General features: G+C 39.6%; 1 protein-coding gene across 1 annotated transcript in view; it reads right to left on the reverse strand.

Annotated features, from left to right (window-relative positions):
• Positions 1 to 16,065, reverse strand: part of CSTF3 (cleavage stimulation factor subunit 3) — a 43,428-nt gene extending 27,363 nt beyond the window's left edge. The window contains exons 1-3 of the mRNA XM_079310146.1: positions 15,869 to 16,065; positions 8,321 to 8,422; positions 8,096 to 8,191 (exon numbers count right to left, since the gene is read on the reverse strand). Coding sequence (XP_079166272.1) covers positions 8,096 to 8,191; positions 8,321 to 8,422; positions 15,869 to 15,898 — 228 coding nt within the window. The 5' untranslated portion in view covers positions 15,899 to 16,065. The remainder of the gene's footprint in view (positions 1 to 8,095; positions 8,192 to 8,320; positions 8,423 to 15,868) is intronic.
• Positions 16,066 to 26,292: the final 10,227 nt, after the last annotated feature.

A 26,292-nucleotide genomic window follows, 5' to 3' on the forward strand; every position in this document is an offset into this window, starting at 1 on the left:
ACCAACAGAGACTAACTAAACCATGATTCAGGGAAAATTCAAAAGAAATTAATTCTAAACTGTTTCTACAATACAGTGCCCAACACAGGCTATTAAATGTGTTTTACAAATGCAACACCATTACTAACCAGCAGCTATTCAGCTGCATAAGCAAAATTCAGAGAGAGCAAGAGTACCAGATTTCTTCTGCAGTAATTACAATGTCAAAAAGTTTGTCGTGGGATTAATTTGAGATTTATTTTTATATCAAATCAGCAGTTACATTTCATTACTAGGGAATCTCCCCCCCAGTCCTCTGGCTGCCCCATCTAAATGGTCAATCCAACTATGGCATGCAGGAACACATCTGAGCTGTGCAGTGCCAGTTCTTGCCAGGGCCTCCTGGGACCTCCTGACCATCTAAGGACCAACTGCAAGGACATGCTGAAAGATACAGCCCCCAGCAACACCTGAGAGTTCCCAATTCTTACACTGAATACACTCCTGCATCTGCCCATAAAAACACACAAAACCAGTACAGGGATGGGTAGGTAGAATGGAGAAAAGGCAGGCCAATGCTGGGTTCAAGACAATAGAAATAAAGAGGAAATCCAGCTCTGTCTTCCCACTCCTTTATATACAGCACTTAGCCTTGCTTTTGCACTCAAACTGAAACTTTTTCACTGAAATTCTAATTATATTCTACAAACATTATTTTTCTAAGTAACTATGAACTTTCAGGTAGCTTGAGTAAATTACCTGTAGACAATTTGCACTGATAAGCTTACCCACTCCTATTTCTACTCTATGATTTAAAAAGAATATTATTTATGCTGTGTGACCTTATTATCTAAATGTATATATACACAAATAAACACAGAAGCACATCCATAGTCTGAGAGATTCCTGAGGAATCCACAGGCATAGAACCTATACTAAGTCTCCATTTAACCATAAAAATTAAAATAATCAAAATCCTAAATTAAGAGAATGCTTTAAACATAGTTTGATGTTTAAATGCAGTTCCACTGAACACAGTGAAGTTAGCTGACATGCTAACTTCCTGTGTTATCTGCAGGACAGCATATGTACAACTACACACCATTTTTGCAAATCTAAATTTCAAACAGCTCATTTTTATTTTGTTTAAACAGCAAAAACTGTGTTTGAAAACCTACACTTTGAAGGTAAACAACAGCTGAAGGAAGTTGACTTTGCCTCAGTCTGCATGTAGAAAATACTATAAATTGAACATTTAGGTATTATTTTAGTCCAAATGCAAGACCTGAAATGTATTTTAAGCAATGTATTAATTCTCACAAAAACCAGAAAGTATCAGATTATTTATAGCAAGAATGTATAGTCATTTCTTGTTCTAGTTTCACACACCAGTTATTTCTGACTCTCTATGTCAAGCACTAATGCAAATCTTGAACTGGACAGTGTCTTGTCCTCATTAGAATCTCTGTTTCGTCCAGATATATTACAGGAATCAAAGGAGGCAAGACACTTGATCCTCTATCACAATATTAAACTTACCAAATTAGCTGACTTAGAGGAATAGTTTGAATTAAGGATAAGAACTATGCAATTTAAACATATGTACAGACTGCTTTGCTGAAACTCAGAGCCAGGGTGAAAGCAGGAGTAAAATTACCACAAATCCTCAGCATAGTAACTCTTCTTTTGGAGCATGTCAGAGATGTTAAAGCTCTGAAAGCCTGGAGCCCAGCACCTGCCAACAGACCAGCAGTGTGTGCTCACTGCAAACTAAGATGAATATTAATGCACAGCCCCTGCCAGGCTTGTCCAACCTGCTTTTGAGGGAACAGAGACAGCCCAGCTGTTTACACTTTCAGGTTAACAGGGAGGTCTAGCAAGCAGTCTTGCTCAAGATGCAACAGGACTCCACTTCAGAGAAGTTAGTACTGAAAACTGTGCAGAAACTGAATCAAAAAAGAACACCTTTCTAGTTAACTGCCTATCCTCAAAATGCAACATTTACCATGTTCCAGTGAACCCTGGAAATGCTCCCATGCTTTGGTATTAGGAATGTTTGTCATTACCAAAGCAGCTAAACCCCAATACAGATCAGATTCAAATTACTGTAATATTTCCTCATGTGTGGTTAACTACATGTATGTAATGTGCACAAAGCAAAACCTGTGCAATGCTACAGAGTTATGGACCACTGCATACTCCTTCTTTTCACTTTTGAACTCTTTTATGTAAGAAACAAAAAAAAAGATGTCATAGGATATCAGGTACACAACATGTCATTGCAGAAATCCAATCTGGACTGCCACTGGATATGGAGCAGCCACCACACTGAAGCCACTGGGGAGAAAAATCAAGAGAAAAACAAGGGGGCAACCCAACATACACCTGTAAATGAAGACCACTGGTACTAAGAGAACCATGGAATGCCATAGGGAAGGGCTTGTTTCCACAGACCCTCCAGCTAAGAAAAGTCACTGGATTTTATCCCAGCTGTGACTCCAAGTCTTCCCACAGTCTGTAAAGGCATTCTGCAGCAGTCACATTAATTTATGTAGTAGCACTAGCAGAGAAGGTTTAATGGAAAGTGTACTCTCAACCATCACCCTCCTCAAAATCTGAATAAGGAACATCAGGAAACTCTACCAGCTGGCAGCTGGAAGAGATGTAGAAAAGAATCAGAAAATTGGGAGTTTCCCAAGCAGAGGGAGAACCAATCCATACTGAATACAGGGCACACAAGAAACCTGTTTTTACCTCTAACCTTCTTTTACTATGCTTTCAGGTTCAGACATACAAAGCCCAAGTTTGTGCCTGACCTGACACACAGATCCCCCCCTCAAAATATCAACAAAGAATCAACAAATGACTTCAACAAAAGAAAGCACACAATGAGATTAAGTTTTCACTGTCCTTGTTACATTTAAAAGTCAGACTTCAGAAGTGTGGTGAGTAAGAGTTTGTAGCTAACATGTCTAATGGGGGTATATTTCTGTCACCCCACATGGAAAGAATACAACAGAACAGAAAGTAGTTTGTGTTTATTCATGTGTAAATAGCAACACACTATAGAAGAGGGTTCAGAGTAATCTCTTCATTAGGCAACACTTCCACTGCAAAAATTTCCTAAAACTTCTCCATAGTATTTTAAAGGACCAAATACAGAAAACAGAATTATGAGGAAACCCACTAGCATTGTACTGCACACATCTTCTCCAACTACAGATGTCAGTATGTGGGTAACTTTCTGATATTACACAGCTTGCAGGACCAGGGGAACTATGCAAGATGTACACACCTGTAGTGACATTTTGAGCAGAAGAGACAGGAAAGAAGTGCATTCACTTTCTAGTGCAAGTCTACAATAACCACACAGACAGAACAACATTTATTAACAGGAATGGAACAAGTCCACACATGAGTAAGAAAAGATCATAAATAATACAGTTGTAAAAAAGATTGAAAATCTCAGACTGAGGGAGTCAAGACTGTGCAGTATGGGTATTTGTACAGAGCACCTGTACAGCAGTTTCTCAAAGCAGAAGCTTACCATGAGAAATGTGGCTGGCTAGTGGGGTGGGCATGGATTATCATGGGGATGCCTTCCATTAAGAAATTCACTAAGATCAGCAGGTGATACACACAATATTTTCAGTTGAAAGTGCCACTAAACAGAATCTCAGCCAAGTCTATTCTACTTTGACTTCTGATCACTCCAACTTCATCCTGACAGAAGTCAGTTCCCATTTTTCCCCAAGCAGAATAATTTTGGTGATATGTACAACATTCGCTTTTCTGAATTCATAACCAGACTAAAGTAAAACAGGGGAAGAAAATGCTTTGAAGAAACACAGACATTTTAAACAAAAACAATCATTTTTCTAAATGGTTTTATTTACATTTTCATATACAAGTATGTTAAATGATACATTCTGACTAGTATCCACACCAGTGTGAATTACATGGATTAAAGATACTGATGTATTGCATATGATGAAATGCAAAACAATCAACCCTAAGCTGTGACCCCACCCTTGAATCCTCATACAGCATCTGGTTTGTTACCAAGACATTTAAAATTCAAAGTGACTGTATGAAATAGAAATTATCTAAACAAATGTATCTGGTTGCATTTCTTTAGGACAAGCAATAACACAGGAGTCTTACTTGCAAAATTCGCAAGACAAAAAATACATATTAACAGCCAAACCTTTTACATGCATGGTACCAGCTTTGAATTTATTGTTTCTAGCCTTGGGCTACTTGTCACAACTGTCTTCTGGATATCATTTTTATGCTTTTAATTATGGCAACTTTTCAACCCCTACTAACAACTGTTCAAAGTGACCAGGACATAGTGCTGTACACTCAATAAAAAAAAAATAAATGGTGTGGTGTGAACTGGCCTGAAGCATTCAGGACAATTACAGAGGAAAATTTCCATGCAGAGTAACTGGAGCTAAAAATTCCTTAGCTCATAAAAAAAAAATGTTGCAAATATGTAAATACAGTTTAATAAATGTGCCTAAGAAAATTTTTAACCTGGTGACTTCATAAAGGAAACTAGCAGAGGAAAAAAGTCAACTTCAAATGCTTGCTTCAGAACTACTGAAGTATTTATGACACTGGTAAAGTAAAAGTTCTTTCATGAGCATGGAAAGATTATCAGGTCTTCCTGCATCTAAAAGATGGTTCAAACAGTCAAAGTGACAAAGGAAATAGTAACAGACAGCTGAGCCTACAGGACCATAGGGTATTAAATTGGATTTATTTTCACATTTCTGCAGCACCTTTTAGCCAGGTGCTAAAAGCACTTTAATCACTAAAGCAGCCTCACAACAACCCTGTGAGGTAGGTAGGTATCTGTTTCATAATGGCAAACAGGTTAAATAACTTACCCAAGGAGACACAGCACATCAGCAGAGCAGGCTAGAGTCCAGATCGTGTGATCTATGAATTTAACATTATTGCACATGTGGGGCTGAGATTTAGACACTCCTTTACACAACTGTGAAAGAGGCACTGCCATGTGAATCAAGTCAAGTTTTCTGAGAGGAGGTTTTTATGAGGAAGGTATCAAGAGAAAAAGGTACTTTAAGTAACTAGAGAAAACAAGATTCTTGGAAGAGTAGCACTACTGTTTCATTTCCTAAATTTAAAGAGATGCAGAACAGCAGGTTAACTATTTTACTTGCTTACATACTTATCAAATCCAAAACTCTACTTAGATGTTCAAATAGTATGACCCCAAACCAGCTTTGAACTGGGAGTTGTTTCATCCACTTATTTCTAAGTCCTGCAATTCTTTGAAGGTCAGAAGAAGTAAGAACCAGTGCAAGAATCCAAACTTTTTCATCAATTTCAACTTTAATAGTGTAATTTCCATAACCAACTGTCAAAGCATACTCTTCCAAATTAATCTCCACGCTCTACTGACTACCTAACCAGTCACAAAGCAGAGAGCAGAGTATATAAATCAGTGCTTGCCAGACCAAATGCTAAATGTGAGGTATTTGGTTACTTGAGCAGGCTCTGTGTATCAGTAGTGGTGAGCTGGATGATACACCAAGTGCTGAGCACTGCTCTCCACTGTATTCCACTAGGGAACACAGTCATACACAAAAAGCAGAACAGTCAGTGAGCTGAACAAACAGTCATAACACCAAGAGGCAATCATGACAAAAGGAACTGGCACATGCAGTTTTTGTTCAGATAGTTTATCAACAAGTCCTACTGAAGACTGGAAGTGACTCAAGAGAACACATTTGTTAAGTCAGACATATTAACAACTTTGAGAGTACAGAATGTTGAAGGGCTAATTTCTTTTTCATAGGGCCATTTTCATAACCCTCACCCTGGCTCATCTTCTAAGACACCACAACTAGGTCATGTTATTCAGCTCTGATTGTCTTTCAGAGGGCAAAATTCTCTAGGGAAAGACAAGCTACTAGAAAAGAACTCCCCCTTCCCTCCCCCTTTCTGTTTTCCTGGGATGCAAAGAGCAAGTGTTTCCATGTTAAAGAGTAAAATGCTTGTTTTGACATCAGAGGAAATGAAGGTTACAGATGACTGAAGATTTTGCAATTTTCAGATTTCAATAATGAGGCAGCAAAAGTAAATTGAAAGCAGTGCTGGAGATCTACCACAGGTTTATTTTACTAAGCCATGGCTAGAAAGTTCTATACTTCTGAACAACCCAAGAAAAACTTTCTAGCAGGAGGAGACTATTAAAATTGCCAAGGAAAAAGCTTTTGGAAAACACTTTCCTTGTACATCTCAAGGCTGCAATAAAAGAAGCCTGAACACAATTCCTCTACTCAGATAGCCTTTAAAACTTAACTGAAGCCTTAATTTAACCACAGGGTTAAAAGAACATTGGATTAAGCATTTTCATTTGAATTCACCTAGATGGACTGTACAAATGATATGCAACTGAAAGCAACGCTGACAATGGTGCTCAATTCTGTGAGTTTTTTTAGAGAGGAATTTGGAAATAAGTTATTTCAACTTTTATATGCTCACATATGTTTAAAAAAACCAGAGAAAAGTATATTGTTTCATTTAAAAATTGGCCACTTTATCCCCTGTAACATTTCTGTAACCAAGAAAGTTGAAAAGTAAGTCATAACTGGGATTTTACAAATTTGGCTGTTAAGACAGAAGTTATATTTCTGAAAATTGCCCTCTTAATTTCTTTCAAATATAATCCTCTTCAGGTGCAACCTCTACCAGAAATCTACAGTTCCTACATTTCCATTGTTTTGAATAACAGAATTATGTATTCCATTTGTCTAATATTTGAAGAGTATTAATAAGCAGACACACAAGAACTAGTGATGGTTATGACAGCTCTTTCCCCCTCAGATTTACCTTGTGTTCCCTGCTAACCATTAACTGCTGAGGTGCTGATCTGCCAGATTAGATTCTGATTAGATTCTGAAAACTAGAACCTGTAGCAAGCATTTCAGGGTACAAGAGGCTAATGGATTTGGCTGCAGGGTCCAAAAAGGAAAAAATATGTATTTGTATGTTAGTCCATTTGCAATCTCCCAAACAGGAATAACCACCAACATTCTACCTACTGCTACAAACTGCTGGAAACAAGATAGTGAAAACTCTGTATACTTAATTTGGTAGCATTCAATTTAGATGACACTATTTTGCACTGTAGCATTGTATAATAAACTGCAATACAAAAATTTCACAAATTCCCATGATCCCAATTTTCCTTATCTTCAAAATTTACTGCCAGGTATTTCTGGATACATAATGTAAAATAAGATATGGTAATTATGCAATGGAATTTCACATCAAATGGAAGAGAGAGAGCTCATTTCTCATCTACAGAATACAGGTCCCCACCCCTGAAGTTCAGCATATCAAAAATCTGTCTCAAGGAAATGTGCAGCTGGAAGATGCCCACAGAAACCATGTGTATTAGTATTAAATAACAGCTACAGAAAGGAATCAAACCAAAATGAACACCACAACCACCTCCCCCCATGATTATACAGGGAATTTCATGGCATGTCATTAGAGGCAGTTCAACTGACCAATGCACTTAGTGGTAAGTCTAACCCAGTTATGGAAACAATCACAATTTGTTGGGATTTTTAAAAGCTAATGAGTTGGGCTAATGCATTTTCATTCCAGAAATTAGCTTCCACCCCCACACCCTCCCTGCAAACATTGTTCACAGAAACATTCAATTTCCTAAGAAAGCAAGAAAAAAAAAAATAAATAAAAGAACCAAATATTCAGAGTAAAGTCACTCAAATAAGTTTGTATGTGTAAATAAAAAAAAATCCTCTAAGTAAATGACACGGGAGGCAATAAATTGACACGACAAGCAAATAAAAGGCTAAAGCACTCCAATACCATTGAAATAGTTTTAATGTTGTTGCAATTCCATAATGCAACAATCATCAACTCATGAAAGACCCAATACTTTAGAATTCATTTTAATCATTCCTTTGTACCTATTTTACAAAATAAAGGCAAGGTATATTTAAAATCCCCCTTCCCCTAGATATTATGTGCCTATCTTATTCATGCTTATAAAAATATAAACTTAAAATCCTATGAAATGTTATATAAGAAAAAATGTAAAAATATTAACCTCTGCTTCAATGTACAGTTTCCAGAATCTGCCAGAACTGGGGAACTGGGCAACAAGGCGTTCATAGGTCTTCCGTGCTTTGTCTATAGGCTGATTCTAAAAATTGAAAATCAAAACAGCATTTACAATATTATGATTTCTGTAAATGAATATGCTGATTTTACTCCAGAACCAAATAGTGTGAGTGGACCATAGATAAGGAAATGTAATCCTATATCACTAAACCTGTGCCTCTCGAATGAGAATGCTCCAAGCGTCAAGGTCATATGGATTTTCTTCTAGTTTCTTTTCAGCTTTCTTCACTTTTTCTGGGACATATTCAGCAGTCTAGAAAAATTAAAAAGAAGACATGAGAGATCACAAGCAGTGTTTGAAAAGTTCTGTCCCACCTACACAGTCAAGCTAAAGATAACATTCTGACAATGTAACATTCCACAGCTCAGCTTTTGGGATGGAGTTTCTAAACTGGAATTCAGCAGGAAAACAAATTGTCCCAGGAAGATAAAGCACACTTAGCACAAGTTCTACATGTTATGGACATTAACCAAGATGTTAGACTAAACCAATTCAATGTCTCTAAAACATAAAAACAAATTTGAGTTTGCCAGAGTATTTTACTGCACCATGAATTTTTAACATTTTTACCAACCTGGAACTTTAAGATGTAAAAAGTAAATTCAGCCCAGTATTTCTATTACAGAGCTCAGGCAAATAAATCCAGGTTACTGCAGGAGTCATTCTGCACATTGGTATCACATGTTTAACAAGAAAACCAGGAGGTGATGGTTTAGCAGAAACAGATACACACCATCCAAGCACAATTTCTGATCTCTCAATCCTACAGATGCCTTCCTGTAGTTTTGGCACTGACATCACCTTTTTTTTTTTTTTCTTAACACTTAGACATTCCTACTGAAGTTTATTTAAAAGCTTTACCAAATTCAATGCAAACTTGTTAACATACTTACTAGTACAGTAACAAACATTTTTGGAAATAACTTGCTTTATGATTTTCAGGGTTTTTTTTTTTCCTAGATCTAACACTGTTAACACAAAGTAGAATAAAAAAATTACATTGTGAAGGTCATGTACAGACACCCTTAAAATACACGCTTATTACAACCCTAAATGGACCTGAATTTATTATAAAGCTTGTTTTTTATTCTGACCTGTACTCAAAACCTCTTATTCACTAACTTTGAAAACTCATTTTTAGGCAGATAACAGTAATACAAAAACCACACCAACTAAATTCTTATATTTGTGAGATGTAACAATGGTAACCCTTAAATTGTTACTGTAGGACCTTGCTGGTGAAATTTCACAATTTCACTATATAATTACTGTTAGAATATTCATCTCTAATGTACAGTGTGGTGTGACTCATTTACTGTGCAGAAAATCCTAAAAAAATACCCCAAACCCTGTCATTTGCTATAATATTATTTCAAGGAATTGATTTCAATTCTGAATATTGGGTCTACATCCCAGAATCCCAGAGCAAGAATACAGGTCAACACATCCTTCTAAAGCTGAAAAAGACAAAACAGCACAGACAGAACCAACACTCCTCTCTGTCAAAATTCACTTTTTAGAATGAGAAGTAGAAGGTAACCACACTAGTTCTGAATAATTTTCAGCATGACAAGTTTTTGTGTCAGTCCTATTAACAGGATATAATTCAAAATATATCCCTAAGAAGATATTTTTAAATAAAACTACTTAAAAATGGAAAAAATTAAAAATGTTACAGAACTGTTAAATAGGCATGTAGTGGCAGATATGCAACAATTGGAGAAGTAAAAAAATCAGCAGGCTGGGCTTTATAAGAGTTTAAAGACCATTATTCCTTTTGATTCACTTTTCAAGCAATTCTTAACACTAATTAATGCAAAGCAATGTAGCTTGGAAGGCAAATATCAAGTCTCACAGTAAACTACTATAAAATTAATTTTGTTAAAAAGTAGAAGTAGCTCAAAGCTGTCAGCTGTAAAGCAGTGAATTTATAAACTTCCATAGGAGTAGTTTTATTTCCCTAAGTCCATCAAAATTTTGATTCTGTAGTACTAGGCTGTAGTTCAAGTGATACAGGCTTAAGATGTAAAACAGTATAAAATGAACTAGTGGTTTTATTTCTTCAAAAAATAACATGCATAAATATAATTCTAGAAACAGCACTGAAGCTGAAATTTCAGAAGTTTAAAATTATTTCTGTCAGCTACCTCTACAGGTGACCCAAAGCTGAAATGAAACAAAAAAAGCCCAAACCCCTCCCTCCCCCCAGAAAAAAGCAGCAGCATTTCACTGTAGTGGCAGCTGAGTTAAGACTTCCAGGAATTTGATTTCACCTATGCAGATACAGGGTCATAAACTCAGAAAGGAAGAAACAATTCACAAAAAACCAGATGGGGATAAAATGCACAAGCACTGCAATCCTAAATTAATTTTTTATGTTTGATACATGAGTCAATCTGTGCAAGAAGCACAATTATTTTAGTGGAAAATAAAAAGGACTAATTTTTAAAGTTGGGAAATAATTGTTTAGCAGCAGCAGATCAAGTTCTCCATCCAGTTATACATGACAAATTACAGGCACTGTACAACAGCCAATATCCAAAACAGTGAATATGTAACTATTGGGTGTTCACTGCCATTATCCTGCCCCTAGACAAGCATTTCCAGAACAGGGAGTTAATCAGCAGAAAAATAATCCTGTTAGAAAAGTGATTAACTTTCTAATGGTTCAGCCCCCTGCTTTCAGGATCAGATGCAGAAAAGAGGTTGCAAAATCATTCAGGACTCTAGCAGCCCCAACTTAAAGCAGCTCAAATAGCATCAAACTGAGTATGGTCAGATATTGGCTTTTAAATTTTCTTTACTACCTGAAAAACATAGTGCACACAGACTGTAAAAACTTTTTTTCCTCTGCTTTTGTTAACTATGTTCAGTAGATCTCTACATCACCAGGATCCCATCCCATAAACAACTCTTTGAAAGTCATGGAATTATTTTAGCACTTAGGATTTCTACAAATTATTACCACCTAGTCCAGTTCACAACTACCCTTTTATTATTTATACACTGACAAACAGCAATAGATTTGAAGTTTCACAGATATCAGAAGTACAAAAAGATCTTTCCAAAAGCTGAAGAGACCTAAATTCAAATTTTCTAAGGAGAAATCTAGGAGCTCCTTCCTGCAAAACATATCAACTGCACAAAACCAATTCTGAATTCATAAAGAATGTCTGAGAGAACAAAAGCAGAGGGAAAAAAGTTCACTTTTAGTATCTGCTTATTTATCAATCACCACCCAAGGGAATACTCTTGGTTTATACCATATTCCTAAAATCAATACTTTCCTCAAGCCTCTTGAATGAATTTTCCAGACTCCAAAGAAAATACCTAAACACATTTAAAATTATTTGCAAGACTAAATACATCCAATTGTTTAAAGCATCCTCCTGTTTCCACAACAGGATCCTCTGCAGTGGAAAGGAAATGTGTTTAAAACAGCTTTTATATCCATGAAATAACTTCTACAAACTATACACATAGGCTGTTGTATACAAAAAGGCAGGAATTTTAGTGGCTAGTTTAGTCAAATTGCTTCAATATCCAAAAAGAGGTTTCTGGCCATTAAGACAGAGCCACTGCTTGGTGGTTTTGGCTGAGTGTTTCACTCTTTAGCACAGCCTGGCCTGCAACAGACCCAGTGAATGAAATTTCTAATATATTAACATGTAAGTTAACAAGCATTCTTAGTTGTCCAGTTTGCTAAATTTACAGGTTGGTTTAGTCTAAGGCCTTTTTCCCATAAAGTTTATTTATAGCTGCATATGCAGAGAAAAAGTTTTAAAATCCCTTCCTCAGTAACACATCCCTTCACTGGGGGAACTTTAGTTTCAGCTCATCAATCCCTGCACTTTCTTAAATGTTTTTGATGCCTTGACTACTTCTACTCTACACTAAACCACTTCAACTGTGAACAGCCTTGAAAAAAAGTCCTTTTAAGTCTGGGTCACCATGAGCAGACACAACTCAGCATATTCACCTTGACCCAAAAAGGGTCCTTTTGTCAGTACTGCCCCATCCCAACATAATCTGGCCTCAAAACTCCAGATAAAGTTTCAGATCAGTAATGTTTACCATTCTTTCCTCATAGGACCATTTCCCAAATGTTGGACTGACACATTTTTGCCTGGAACTTCTTACTGGTGTACCTGGAACTGACTGACTCTGCAACACACCTAAATTATAATTTATTTACAGCTGTGTAAAAATTGTCATTAAACCACTGCATCACAAACTCAGAAGTTTTGTTTCACCAACACTTGTACTCATTTTGTCTGCTCTTAAAGAAGTTTCTCTGAAAAGGTTTCTTCTGTGCTGTTAAACACACACAATCCTGTAAGTAAAATCTTCTTTCAGCACTGCATTCAGTGACATCTCTTTTTAAAATACTAAAGTTAACTACAACATTTACTATTGTCTTTAGCATGTGGAAACTTTCATGATGTACCACATCAAACAGACACAAGACAAAGAGAGGAAGGAATCAAAAGGGATCAAAAGTACCATCAAGAAACCAGAACAAACTGTTTTTGAGTTATTTTCTATAGTCACAGGGGCAATACAGACATCTTTTTTCCCCCACAGTTTAAGTCTTAGACCAGATCCATATTCATGTAACATGAAAAAATTTATCACAGACCGGGGTATGTATCTTAGAAACTCTAACTGGAAGTGTAAAATGCATGTTCTGACCTTAAAACATCAAAAAACAACTAATGCAGGAGGCAAAGCAAGTGTTATATGACTTTCAGATTAATCTGATGCCTGGCAAGTATTTATAAAGTGGGGGGAAAAAGTGGGGAATTTAGTTTTTGTTAGCAAGCAGACAAAACAACCACCACAACTGAAATGAAATTAGATGTGTACATTAAGGACCACCAAAATGTCAAGACACACACACAGGTGCAAGCATGGGCTCTTTGTAACCCTGGCACATTTAACTGGGATGAGCCTGGCAGGGAATTTTCTGGCAATCAGTGGCAGATGCAGCCTTTTCAGCCTACAAAAGTGCATTTCTATACTACAGACAGGGCTGAGTGCTTGGTATTCCAGAAAGTGACCCTGGAAATTCTGGTTTGTTAAACACAGGCCTGACAGATTTTAAGTCCTCACATGACTGAACTGGTTCTTCAGGACTAATTTGGGCCCAGCACAGTTAACACGGAGCAAGAACTTGAAATGCACTCCAAGTGTTGTAGCTGCATTGTATTTCTTTGTCCTCCTGCTCCAGTCTACTCCACAATAAGATAATGAGGAGACAACATACATAACACAGATTAGGCTCCTGATTCACACAGTAAAGCAGCCCAAAAATTCCTGGAGCAAAGCTTGGCCTAAAGGCAGCAAAGCCACATTTCACCTGCACTGCATCTGGTACAATAAACCTCCTAAAGCCCAGCTTACCATCTTAAACCTTACATTCCCTGTACCCTCCCTCTCTTCCTACAATCAGCATTCCACTCTGCTTTTCCTTTCCACACTGCCACAGCTCTCTCTGCTTGCTGCAGACATGGCAGTTTATTATTCACCTGGCTGCCTTTTGGCAGTAAGCTGGGATCTGGGAAGCAAGATGCAGAGCCTGAGAGTGAGTCAAAGCCAGAGCTGTGCCTTGTCAAAGACTTCTCAGCCACATCACACTCTCACATCTAACACACAGCACAGATGCAAATTAACCGGGCACTCCCCGTTTCATACTGAGCACCAACCCAAAACCTCAGAGCTGGCAGCAGCAGATGAGACCTGGAAGAGCCAAGGCAGCTGCAATCCCACCTCTGGCCAGCTTCAGCTTCCTCCAGCTAGGCACAGAGCACTGTGCATGCTCAGCTCAAGGCCTTTGGGGTGTCCCAGTCACCAGGCTCTGCTGCTCCTCCCTCCAGGGACACTGGATTTACATCCCCCACGCCAATGCAGAGCACAGCCAGGCTCACTGAGGGGAGGGAGTGCTCAAAACTCCATGGCAGTGCTGCTAAAAACCCTGGGATCTGCATACGGCCTATGGCAACAGAGTCAGAAACTAAAGTCTGCCAGGAAAGAAAAAAGCTGCTATTGAAAGTGAAGAAAAGCAATGGAAGGGAGTAATTGACCATAACAAAATTAAAGACTTGTTGGAAATCAGAATTCAGAGGCTTTCATCAAGAAGATGGAGCAGTATAAATGAAAAAAATTAACCCAATCTGTAAGAACCTATAAGAGCTGTTTTAATCTGAAGCACATCCAATATGAACACAAGAACTGTAAAAATAAAGGGCAAGAAAAAGAACCTTAGTATGGCCCAAAGGCCAAGTCACAGGTTAGACTATGTGGTTTACAGAGGCTGCAAATTACAATTTACAGGTTTGGGAATGCTAAACTCCTCTGAGATACAGCGTAACAGCCTTACACCTGCCATTTTTATGCACTGTACAGACAGGAACTCAACTTTTTGCTTATCAAATTGTCCCTTGCAATTGAAAAAGTCTAAAGTCAGCATGGCTGAAGTTAAACAGTAACACTTTACAAGCAACAGAAACACACATGCTACTTTAACAGTTCAATTAAATGAAACATCTACCTAGCCTTAAAAACGTATTGGGGTGGGAGATTAAATCTGGAACATGCTACACACCAGCTTAAACTAATTTGCTGAGGCATATTCTTATTTCTCTGCAGCCATCCATCTCATGAAGAAGAGAACCATCCTGAGGAGCTCAAACACTCCAAATACCCTCAGCAGCCTGATCAACTTGGAGCACTGGGAAATTTGGGGAAATTATCCTAACGAGGCAGAAACTGAGTGTTTTACACTCTGAGCATTACACTTCCTATACCCACGTGATCTGATAAAATGTACACACCCAGACACACAGAAATTCACTCGTTTTGTAAGAAATTAACATTCTACCAACAGAAAGGCACCAACTTGGTTTTAAGTATTTCTAAGGACTGCACTGGCCACTAGGACACGTGATTTATCCATAACTCTTCCCTCCACCAGGAGCTTTCATCCCCATCCCTCCAATTAGTAGCGATTTTAAATATAATCCCGACTACTAAAAAAAAAAGCCATTTTGGAGAAACCCTGCCAGTAATTTAGAAATCGTTGAGAGCAATAAAAAGGGACATACAACATTCCGGTGGCACCTCTCTATAAAATAAGAGATTAGGGTAAATACATATGTTAGTCTTTCAAAAAACCAAGCCAAACTCCGCTGAAGGTGCAGTTATTTCACAGAATCCGGTGGGTTTTAATTGCGCTCAGAGAGGGAGACTCCAGCCCCTTCGGCCGCCCTAAACCTAAACAAGTTCTTCCTCCTGCTGAGGTGGCACTTCCTGGGTTTTAGTTTAGCTCCCTACTACACGGAATAAACGCTGCAGCACAAAGAACACCCTTTATCAAGTAATCCCGTATTTACAGTTTCTGGTTAAAGGATTAAGTGTATTTTAATGCTTTATTCTGGAGGGAGATGGCGCCGTTAAAGAACGCCCGAGCCCGGCCAACGCTCGCTTTACATAACATCGCAAACTGCCGCTGTAAACAGCTCGCCCGGGCTGCAATTTTCTTCACCCACCACGACGGAGCGATGGCCGGGGATCCACTGCGCACCTCGCGCGGGCCGTGAGGGCACAGCGAGCCCGGCTCTCCCCTCAGCCCGCCCGCACCGAGCCCGCACCGCCCCGCCGCCTCAGGGCGCGGCCCGCGCTCCCCCGGGCCCCGCTCACCTGGTCGCCGGCGGTTCCCTCTCCGGACATGGCGCGTTCAGGCCGGGCTGGGGCGGGGGAGCCCCGAGCGGGTTAAAGCCCCTTAACAAACGCTGCTCCGGCCGCAGCCGCCGCGCCCGGAGAGCGGCAGCGAGCGAGCGGCAAAATGGCGGCGGCAGCTCCGGCCCGGGGGCGGGGGAGCGGGGCTGGCGGGCGGAAGTGCGTCATCGCGGCGCGCGCGGGCGGCCGGAAGGGGCGGGGCCGGGGCGGTACTGAGGCGGGGCTTCCTCTTCCCGCTCCGCTCCTTTTTCTCTCCTTTTTCTCTCCTTTTTCTCTCCTTTTTCTCTCCTTTCCGCATTATTTCGGCTCCTCCGGCGCTTTGCCGTCGCTGAGGTAGCGCCAGCCGCAGACGCGTCCCTCCCACCTCACAAGATTTGCTAATGGAGGCGAGTTCAAAACACAGCTCGCGGTCACAAAAGACCTGAAGCGTGCAGGAGGCGGCTCCCCGTGAAGTTACTTAGTTTTGTTTATAAAATATCCATCAGCTTGTTCTTGAGAAAAGCGCCTTGAATCAGCCACCGCAGGGAAACCGTGCTATATGAAAAATAAATAAAGTAAAATAAATGTAGAAGGCTTGGCAGATAGCAAGGTGATTTAGCCGCCTTCACCACAGCGGTGTAAGTGTTCTTAAATTTGTGTAATGCAGAAATGCATGAAGTAACTCGGTGTTAGAAATGGGGTTTATTACGCCTGATCTTCCAGAAGTCACTGTCTTAAACCACAGAAACGTGTCCATGAGGAAATCTGAAACTTCGCCTGGAATAAATAAAGGGAGCAGGGGAGTGCAGTGACATTACTCAGAATTCTGATTCTTCAAAAGTGAAATACAAACATGTCTTGGCAGGTAAGCTGGAGAACAGAGACTTTGTGATACGAGCCTAATTTGTTTGAAAACATTTGAGAAATAAATGCTATTTCTTTTCAAAAACCCTGCAATTTTCCAATTCATTCCTGGAATATTTTCCCATTTCTAACACATGAACTAATTCCTTCCGAGTAATTGCTTGAAGCCATGCCGGTGAAACCTCTGATTAGACAATACTTGTGTTATTTTGGGGCAGCTGCCCAGGAATTGAAGACTGCTGTACTTACAGGTCTGTGGTGCTTGTAACTGGAAGAAAATGAGAACCTGAATAGGTGTTGAACCTTAAAGGCTGCCAGGCCAAGATCTTGGCAAAGCAAATTTGGAAGGAAGCTGCTTTCACAGAGACAGGACAGAGGTTGGCAAACAGACCTGACATACCTGTCTCCCAAAGCATTTTAGCAGCTTATTTTCAATGCTAATTATGAAATCACAGCAACTACAACCACTAAAATCATTGTTTGCACCTTTATTTCTAAAGGGATTCAATCAGACATATTATTATCACTGCTCAGCGCTAGAGAGAAAGTTTAAGGCCCGTAGATTCGAGCTGCTCTGTTAATTAAAAAATAATTCCAGCAGTCTACATAGTTGCAGAAATGTATTTTAACAGTGTAATTAGCTGTGACTCCCCGGGAGGTGGCAGGCAAACACCGCGGCGGCTCGGCTGGAAGGGAGCCAGGGGACGGGCTGGAACCGGCATTGAAGAGCCACATCTTGAGAAGATGAATCATTTTGGAAGTATTTTAACTTTATTTTAGGGAAAAGTCACGCGCGTGTTGGGTGTGAAGGTTTTAACTGTTAATTAGAAGGGCAGAAAGTAGGAGCATATGGAAGGAAAATAGAGTCATCAAAGGACGATTGGAAATCAAAGAGGGAACTTGCCAGTAGGCAGCATAGAGATCATCCAACAAATAAAAAGGGAGAACAAAATGAGGTGGGGCTGAACATACTTACTTATAATTGGTTTTGTGCTTTTGCATACCAGTATTTAGCCTCAGGTGTTTTCTAGTGTATGCTTGCTTACTCTGGTTGCAAATACACAAACAAAGCTGTGTGGAAAACACAGTGGTAATTGCAGTTATTTCTCACTTAAAAATTTAGTGTTCATTGTGATTAGTGGATATAATACTGAAGTGCTTCCAAAAAATTGCTAGTGATTAACAATAAATAATTGACTATCTAAGCATAATGTTGCTTGCACTCAATAGCTGAATAATCCAATCATCATAAGATGACATGTAAGAGTGGGTTTATAAGACATTACATGCTGTTCATTTTCATAATATACTGGAGAATGTGAACACAGAACACCACAGGTTTCCAGGGTGTTTTGGGCAGAACTCTTGTTTTCTTAAACACAAAGTGTCCACAGCTAGGAAGCTTACCCTGTCACCATAACTCCTACCTGTGCAAGCTCCGTGTTTGTGCAGCCTGGAGAAACAGGAAAGGTGGAACTGGCCACCCGGTCCACCTGTATTGGGGGTGGGGAGGTTGCTATGCAACTTTAGTATTTGATGTTTTGCTTGAAAGCTCAGCTCCAGGAAACAAGGGTTTACATAAGAATCAATCAATCTTTCTTTCTTCTAAGTTTGTTTCCTTCTGTTATGAAACAAAGCTTGTTTGCGTGATGCAAGTACATCATTGCAAGATTCCCAGAAACCTAGGAGCAATGGGAAAGAAACCAAAGTTTGGGATTGTTTCAATCTCCTCATGTTAGGTAAACTTGATTTACAAATCCTGGAAATGCCAGTATAATGGAATAGTAACCACCCCCTCCTCCTGCATTCATGGTGTACAGCTTGATCCACAAAACACCCCTTGCTTCAGTTCACCTTCAAAACCCACGGTGGCTGTGCTGTGTGTCCCACCCTAAGCTCCATCTCTGTCTCTAATGAGGCCATTATTGTTATCAAAGCTAATTTTGAAGAATTGAGTGATGTTCCTGACCTCTGTGTGAATCTCCTGTACTGCTGATGTCACCTCCTCCAGACCTGCACATGAAATCCCAGCCCCCTACGAGTTTGCCCCTGTGTAAATTTACCTTGACAGATTGCATGTGCTTTGAATTAAGGACTGTGTTTTCATATTTATCTCTAAAGCATCTGGGTGCCATGGTGATCATACCAGACAAGCAGACAAATACACTTATGCTTAATGGTAACTGCAGTGCTGGGGTCCTTTTCTGCAAGAGGCTGGGATTCATGTTAACAGAGCTCTCTTCTGCAGTTAAACCAATGATTCCAAGTTTTCTTGTGGGCCTTTTTTTTTAGTAAATTTATAAGGACACAAAGCTAAGGAGGTGCTTGTATGTTCTCTTTATTAGCTAAGCTTGTGCTGCATTTGAACCTGGAATGATACCACAGCCCAGTCACCACATGCTACAGTAGAATTTGCTTTGTTGTTGTATTTCTGAAACAGTATAACACTGCACTTTGAAATCTCATTTAAGAGAAATGTCTCAGCCTAAATATAAGAAAAAGCACCCTTCAGGTCAACAGTCCGAGAAGTATTGCCCCTTCCAGGCAACTCTAATTATGTATTGATTGTACTTAAATCTTGCATTACAGTTCATTTCATGTTACATTCATTCCTTTGTTATTTCTTCCCTTGTGTTGTTTTGACAGTTTTTAAATAATAATACATGGGTGAGTGTTTACTGTGGAACGGCCATTTCATTTTATTAGCATACAGAAGGCAATGAGGCAGAAAAGGAAATGTCATGCTTATATATTAGTTAGTACTTGTTCCAAGCAGCATCTTTCCAAAGACTGGGGACAGTTCCTGGGGAAATTACTCAAAATGTAATGATCCTGCAGTGATTTAACACAAAAAAATGAGGTGCCTTGGATTTTTATTATATTTGTTTGCTCTTTGACCAGAAATGATGTGTCTTTATTTCTCATCATTCAGGCTTTCTGTTGTCACTCTCATGGCAGTCATTTGTCTTGGTTTTGTTCCTTGGAGCAAAGAACTGGAGCTGCTGTGTATCAGAAGTATGCATCCATTATATGAAAAACAGATTTTCAATGCAAATTTCGTCGAAAATGAATGAATCTCACATTTTTCCCTCTTTTTCCCCCCGTAATTCGCTAGAAATCATGAGCACAGAAGGATGTGTATATCCCAGCTCAGTTTGGAAGCGCCATCCGCTCAGACATGACAGTAGGTTTGGGAACACTGTCAGCACTAATTACCTTGTAAATCCAGGCGCCCATTGCAAGAACTGCAGCTTTCCCAGTGACAAACATAGTGCCAGGAGATTTGGAACAATTAAGCAGTAATTGTTCTCGCAGAATGGGAGAAACAAGCCTCTGGGCTGTAGTTTGGATGCTGAAAGGAGCAGGGCGCTTTCCCACAAAGCAGTATGGAAAGCTCTGGAGCCGCCGTGGCTCCAGCTCCCATTCCTGGCGAGAGCGAGCCCGGGGAAAATCGCTGCTCTGACGGGACAGAAGCAGCCCGTGGGCTGTGTCAGGCCAGTCTGACAAAGCTGCTGCTGATGCTTTTGTGCAGCTTCTGAGCCTCCCGTTGCTGTGTCCCCGCAGAAATGCTGCGTGTCTCAAGCGCAACAGGTCCTTAATCAGGGAGAACTGGACCGGTTTCTATCTGATAACTTTGCTACTATTAAGAAATTCTTTTCAGGAGCCTCCTTTGTTTCGTGATCCCCGAGATGAATAAAGAAGTTATTCCTTAATTTCTTGAGTGTACAGTCAAGAAATAACCGCGTGCTGCGGTCCTGCGTGAGCAGGAATTTTTGGAATACAGAGCCGGGCTGCTGTTCCTGGCTGATCGAGGTCTTGGCAGCAGCGTGGAAAACAGCACCGGTGCTGAGGTATTACCGAGGGATGTCCGGGGGAAAAGCAAGTGGCAATCCTTGGTTCAGATAACGCAGACAATGTTAAGGGGCATGATGGGCGGACTGATGTCTGTGTGTAAGAATGAAGGGTGGCACTGCGATAGCGCCTTGTGAGATGTTTGCTCATCAAAGGATGTAATTGTGCTCAGAGACTGAAAGCCAGCAGGTTTGGCGGGTTGTGTGCAGTACTTGAAGGACTGAGTGCATTGTGTGTGTTATCTGCTCGATGTGCTTTTCTCCAGCCCTGTCTCTGTCCTCACACTGCCTTTTGTTTCAGCCTTTGCCTTGTGACTCATCTTTAGAATACGCGTTTGCTGGGTTTCGCAATGAATCCCACTCCTTCCCTTTGCCACTCTTTTCAGGTTTGCTTTGAGAATTCGTATTTATAAATTCACGAGGATGGTTTTTTGGTTTTTTTCCTTTTTCTAACAGAAGGTACTGGTTACCAGCGTTAAAGAGCCACGCCTAAACTATGTGCTAAATCATTTATTTTCTGAACTAATTAAAGTCTGTAGGGAAAAGCACTGCTCTAAGCACCAAAAAAGGGAGAACACTGTGAGAAATGTTAATACCAAGCAATAATGAAGAAAAATGTCACTGTTTTAAACACAGTGGTAAGTGACCCTTACAACTGTGATAAATTTCAAACCTATATCTGCTCACATTTTCAAAGGTTTCAGAAGAACACTGTGGATTAAAAACTGTTATTAATTGCTTTACACTTCTCTTTTGTAGTTAAAAGCAGGAGCAGCTGTCACTCACACAGAACCACTGCTATCTGAAAGAATTAACTGCTTAGATTAAATACATTAAAGTATCTCTACAGCTTTTTAAAATGCCTATGTCTACATGCATATATTAAATTGAGTACACAGTTTCTCTTTCCCAATTGAATTTCATTTGTTCTGAGTTTTGCCTTTATCTGCTCTTAAAAACGAGAACACCCAGCACAGGATGGTCACAACATAGACAAAGGCATTTATAAACTCCAGACATAAGGCAATTTCAGTCCTGCATTTGGAAGTTCTGGGGTTTTTTTCTTCGAAATCAATTTAAAATATTTTGTATTATTAAAATGCATTTTAGCTAAGACTGGCCTTAGGAGCTATTTTTTCAGTGCTCTTGCTTCTGTATACTCAGGGCATTGCTTATACATTTTTCTCATATCTTGTGTGCTTGACATCGGGTTCTAGAACATGAACTGAGTTGTTACCAAATGTGGGCCAAGAGCTACATTTAGGGTGATAAAGTGAGTTGTCTGAGAGCCATCTGACAGAACTTTCTGGTAGCATTGCCATCTATTTCAGTAAAGCATCCCAATGACACAGAACAGCAAATGACTAAGAAATTCCAGCAATGTAAGAAAGAGGAATGAAAACCAAGCAACTATTTTAAGAGAAACTATTTCATCTTTTATTTTTGTGAATTCACAAAAAAATATTATTCCTAATGTTTATCTAAGTACATAGGATTCAATTCAATTAATTAGTTTCGTATTTTAGAAAGATTTTGTATAAATACAGCTTCCCATTTCAAGCTGAGAATAAAGGGGTAAGTGAATACTTTAGGTACTTGTAAAATGACAAAATTCAGAGAAAGAATTTGTGTTACTATTTTGTGATTGTGTTTGAAACAATATTTAGAATGCAGTCAAAATGATAAGAATTAAGCCTGCCATAGACTAAAGCAGATACCCAGAGCTTGAGGGGGATAGAGTAAGAGAAGTGTAGTAGCCCTTTGCTTTCTCTTCAGCCAATTTTGTGAATAAAAAAAAAAAAATGCAAGGTACAAAGTCTTCAGTGTGACAAAGCCTGTTGAATTTGTCTCCTTCAAATCCTAGGCACACTTGAATCAGCACTGAAATTTACTGTCAAGTTCATATTCAGGGAGTAATCAATGCTTAATATTGGAGTGCATTTTGAAAAATACTATAAAAATAAAAAAAAAACCAGACCTGGCTTCACCATTGCTAAAGGAAGAATAAGTCCAAACATGCCATCTGAAGAGTTTGTTCTTTCCATGTGACTATCTCAGATCTTTATTTCTTCTCTTTAGATTGTTCTTGGATTAAATTTTGAACCTAGAGAAGTTGGTTGTAATGCTCACAAAGATCTTACTGTCTTACTCTAAAGAGTCATCACTTGCTGGAATTTGCAAATCTCCAGCTCAAAATGGAGTTACAATACATTTGAGGTGGCCATCTCATTTCCAAGTGCAGTGCTGTTTTCTGCACATCAGCTGTGTCAGATCCTGTAGACTGTTGCATTTGTCCCCTAATTGCAAGAATAATATCTTGTCCCTAACAATTACTATAAAAATGTGAAGAGGTGCTATAGTTCCAGAGCAAATTTTTTCCTTGACACCTATTGACCCTTCAAATCCTTTTAGGAGCTGGCTATCTTGAAAAGAAATCACTAAATCCTTATTGAATTTGCTCTCTGGCCTCCATCTTTCCTCTCTGCCTGTTTCCTGACCAGAAAAGCAAAAAGGTATTTTTAAAAAAGGCATTAAAAAGAGGGGAGTTCAGTCCAGACTGGTCTGGCAGCTCTAGGCTGTTTGAGCAGAGGAGGAGTAAACAGCTTTTATAAGGATGTTTACAATTGCAAAGAGTAAAAAGGTAAACCCAGAAAAAGACATATAAGCTTGTTTATTTGCTCACCTCTTAAACTTTCCCTGCCAGCTTTTGAGTATCCTGTCACATCCAGCTCTGCTATTCATAAAGCATCTGCCCTGCTTTTTTCACTGCTGTTTCTGCTACCAATGGTGTGCTTGCAGCTCATCAATTCTCCTTTACTGTAGGCTAGCTCCCCTACAAAGGCAGCATGTGAAATCCAGAACAGGGTTAGGGTACTGTAAAACATCACTAATCTAGTGGGTGCTGAACTGGAATGTGTTCCTCACAAGATCTGGGATCTTCCCTATTCCGTCTGAAGGCTAACACTATTTTTTCCCCTTTAACTTAGTTTTTTGTCTCTTCTTTCTTACAGAATATTTAATTTAATAAATTGCATTCAGACAGGATTAAAAAAAAAAAAAAGGTTGAAGGCATTTAAGAAGAGACACCAAACTCAATATTTTGGTCATTTCTCTGGAATAATCTGTGCCAGTAACTGTGTCACATCACTCTGCACAGCCCTGGGGTTCTACATGTGTCATGGGTGACACAGTCTTCTTCATATTCTCTTTGAAAATGGGGAGGTGGAAGTAAACAGGCTCCTCCCAGACACTTCTGAAGTAGCTTTAGGACTGCAGAGTAGGTGCCATGGTACTCATTAAGTTGTGCCCTGGTTTCCTCAAGTGTCCCAGTGTAGGAGTTGTTACTGAGGCAACTCAGGGACTCCTGTGCAACTCCCATAAAAACAAGTCACTGGGGCGTGTCAGGCGTCTGCTTGTACATACACAGGGCTCTGCATTTACATTTGCCTTCTTGTTTTTGAAGTTAAGCCACTGGGAAAAGCAAATGGGGATGGAAATAGTGATTTAAACAGAATACTTGAAGGATTTTTCAGTATCTTGATTTTATGTTCTTTTTCTGTGTTCGGCTTTGGGTAGAAGAGAACAGAAATGCTGCTTGTTACTGAGCTCAGTCTTCATGAGATGGGTGGGTGGCTTTACCAAATGGCAGTCATCTCTGTCAACTCTGGCACTGAGGGTTGAGCAGAATCATTCCAGCTTGGACTGGGAAGGGTAATTTCTCCATTTGATATGGAGAACTTTCTCCATGGAGCCACCAGTGTTGTGTCCATTGCAGCCACATGAGAGTGCAGGGTGACCCAGTGAAGGATATGATCATGTTGTTCTATACATGTTAGTGATGGCTGGAGTGCTGTGCTGGAATCACAGCTATTCCCTTGGGCTGGAAATGGAAGGGAGGCAGGAACCTGTCATTTAGCCCCAAGTGGAAGAGCAGACCCTGGGGCCAGGCAGCAGACATGATTCTCTCTTATTAAATCACAAGTTGCATATAGTAATTTGTCTAACCTTTTTGGCTTTTTGTGTGTATAGAGCAGATGCTAATGCACCTGAAAATAGCAACTCTGAAATTTATCTATTCATCCTTGTTGCATATTTTAATGCTTGCGTGTATATTTATATGCATATGTATAAAAATATGTCTACAAATACATCTGACAGGAGCATTTCCTGGTAATCCCTGACCCACTCATTTCCATCATGCAGAGCTGACTCCCACATATCTGCTCTGCTCTCCAGAGCCCATTCTGCACAGTAACATCCATGCTGCTTCTGCTGCTAGGCTGAGCACAGACTCTTACTGGAAATTACAAGGCACTCACAGGCTGCCTGCATATGCCATCTCTTGGAATAAAACCCCTGTTTATTCCCATCCTCCCCTGGAGCAGAATATGTGTAGATACTCTTCTATGGAGTATTTTCTTCTATGAAAATCTTGGTCAAAGTATAGAAGGCAGGCAAGACTTGCAAGTTGTTGCCTAATACAGTTTTATCTCCAGATGTGTTTTCTGCTCAAATCCTGCATTTAGGGCATCTTTATTTGTGATAGCTGAATGTCCTGATAAGGGGAATCTCAGACAGGTAATGTGAGATCTTCATGTAGTGGTGCTTGTTGGGTTAGCTAATTTCAAAACTGCTTGTTTTGGCAAGCTGCTCTATGTTGCCTAACTCTTGTTCCACAGATGCCACAAGCAGATCCCAGAAATGAAAGATTCCTTTGAAATGCATCCAGGGTTTGCTAGTAGGACTTAGAGGAGTTTTGGAGTAGCTCAATTTGCCGTGGTGATGAAGTCTAAGGGCATCTCTGAATTTAAGACTGGCTTGACAGACCTGGGAGGAGGCATATTTTAGTGAGTGCTTTGGCTGGTGTGAATACCTGTTGGGAAAGGTCCATCCCAGGCTACTTGTCCACCTGCTGCTGGGTTTCCTTGCCAGTTTAGTCAGACAATTCATTTCAGACTGTAGCCAGATGATGAGATGTCATATAGGTGCTGATTGCAAAATAAAAAAAATTTTTTTAAAAAGGGGATGAAGTGCTAGAAAGTGCTAGAAAGAGAAGAAATCACTGTAAAGACTCTGAACAACTGATGGTGTTAAGAATGATCAGGCTGAAAATTAATTTCATAATCCTAAATATATGCTTAAAATACTGAGACCAGCAGAGTGTCAGGATACTGACACATGTTGGCAACATCCAGGTGTTTGAAAAGGTTAGGCAGAAACAAAATGTACTCTGCTCAGCAGTACAAATTAGGGCCTTGTCTTAGTGGGGTGTCCAAGACAAGTCTCTGCATCTCCTGAATTTTTTCTGCATGGGTTGCCACATCCATTGATCTCCGTGCACAGGTTTTATTGTACCAGCATGGAGGTACTGGGGAAAGATTAGCTCTGAAAGCAAGTTTTAAAATAATTGCTTTAGAGCAATTTTGAAAGATGTTTTTTTCCTTTTATTCAACCATGAAATGGAAGTGTCCTGCTGATGGCTCCAGCATATTTTTTAATTGAATAATTAGCATGGATAATAGGCATTCAGCAGCGTTTTTGTTGATAATCACTGGATTTACTAATCTCCCAGAAGGTGGGATGATTCAGAATCTTTTAATGCCCCAAAATAGAAGATAATTAAAACCCTACACACACAACTTGAAATAGAAATGAGTACAAATGGTGAAGAGAAATTAGAAAGTGAGCTTG

The sequence above is a fragment of the Erithacus rubecula genome (genome assembly GCF_903797595.1).
Source record: "Erithacus rubecula genome assembly, chromosome: 6".
Classification (NCBI taxonomy): Eukaryota; Metazoa; Chordata; class Aves; order Passeriformes; family Muscicapidae; genus Erithacus; species Erithacus rubecula.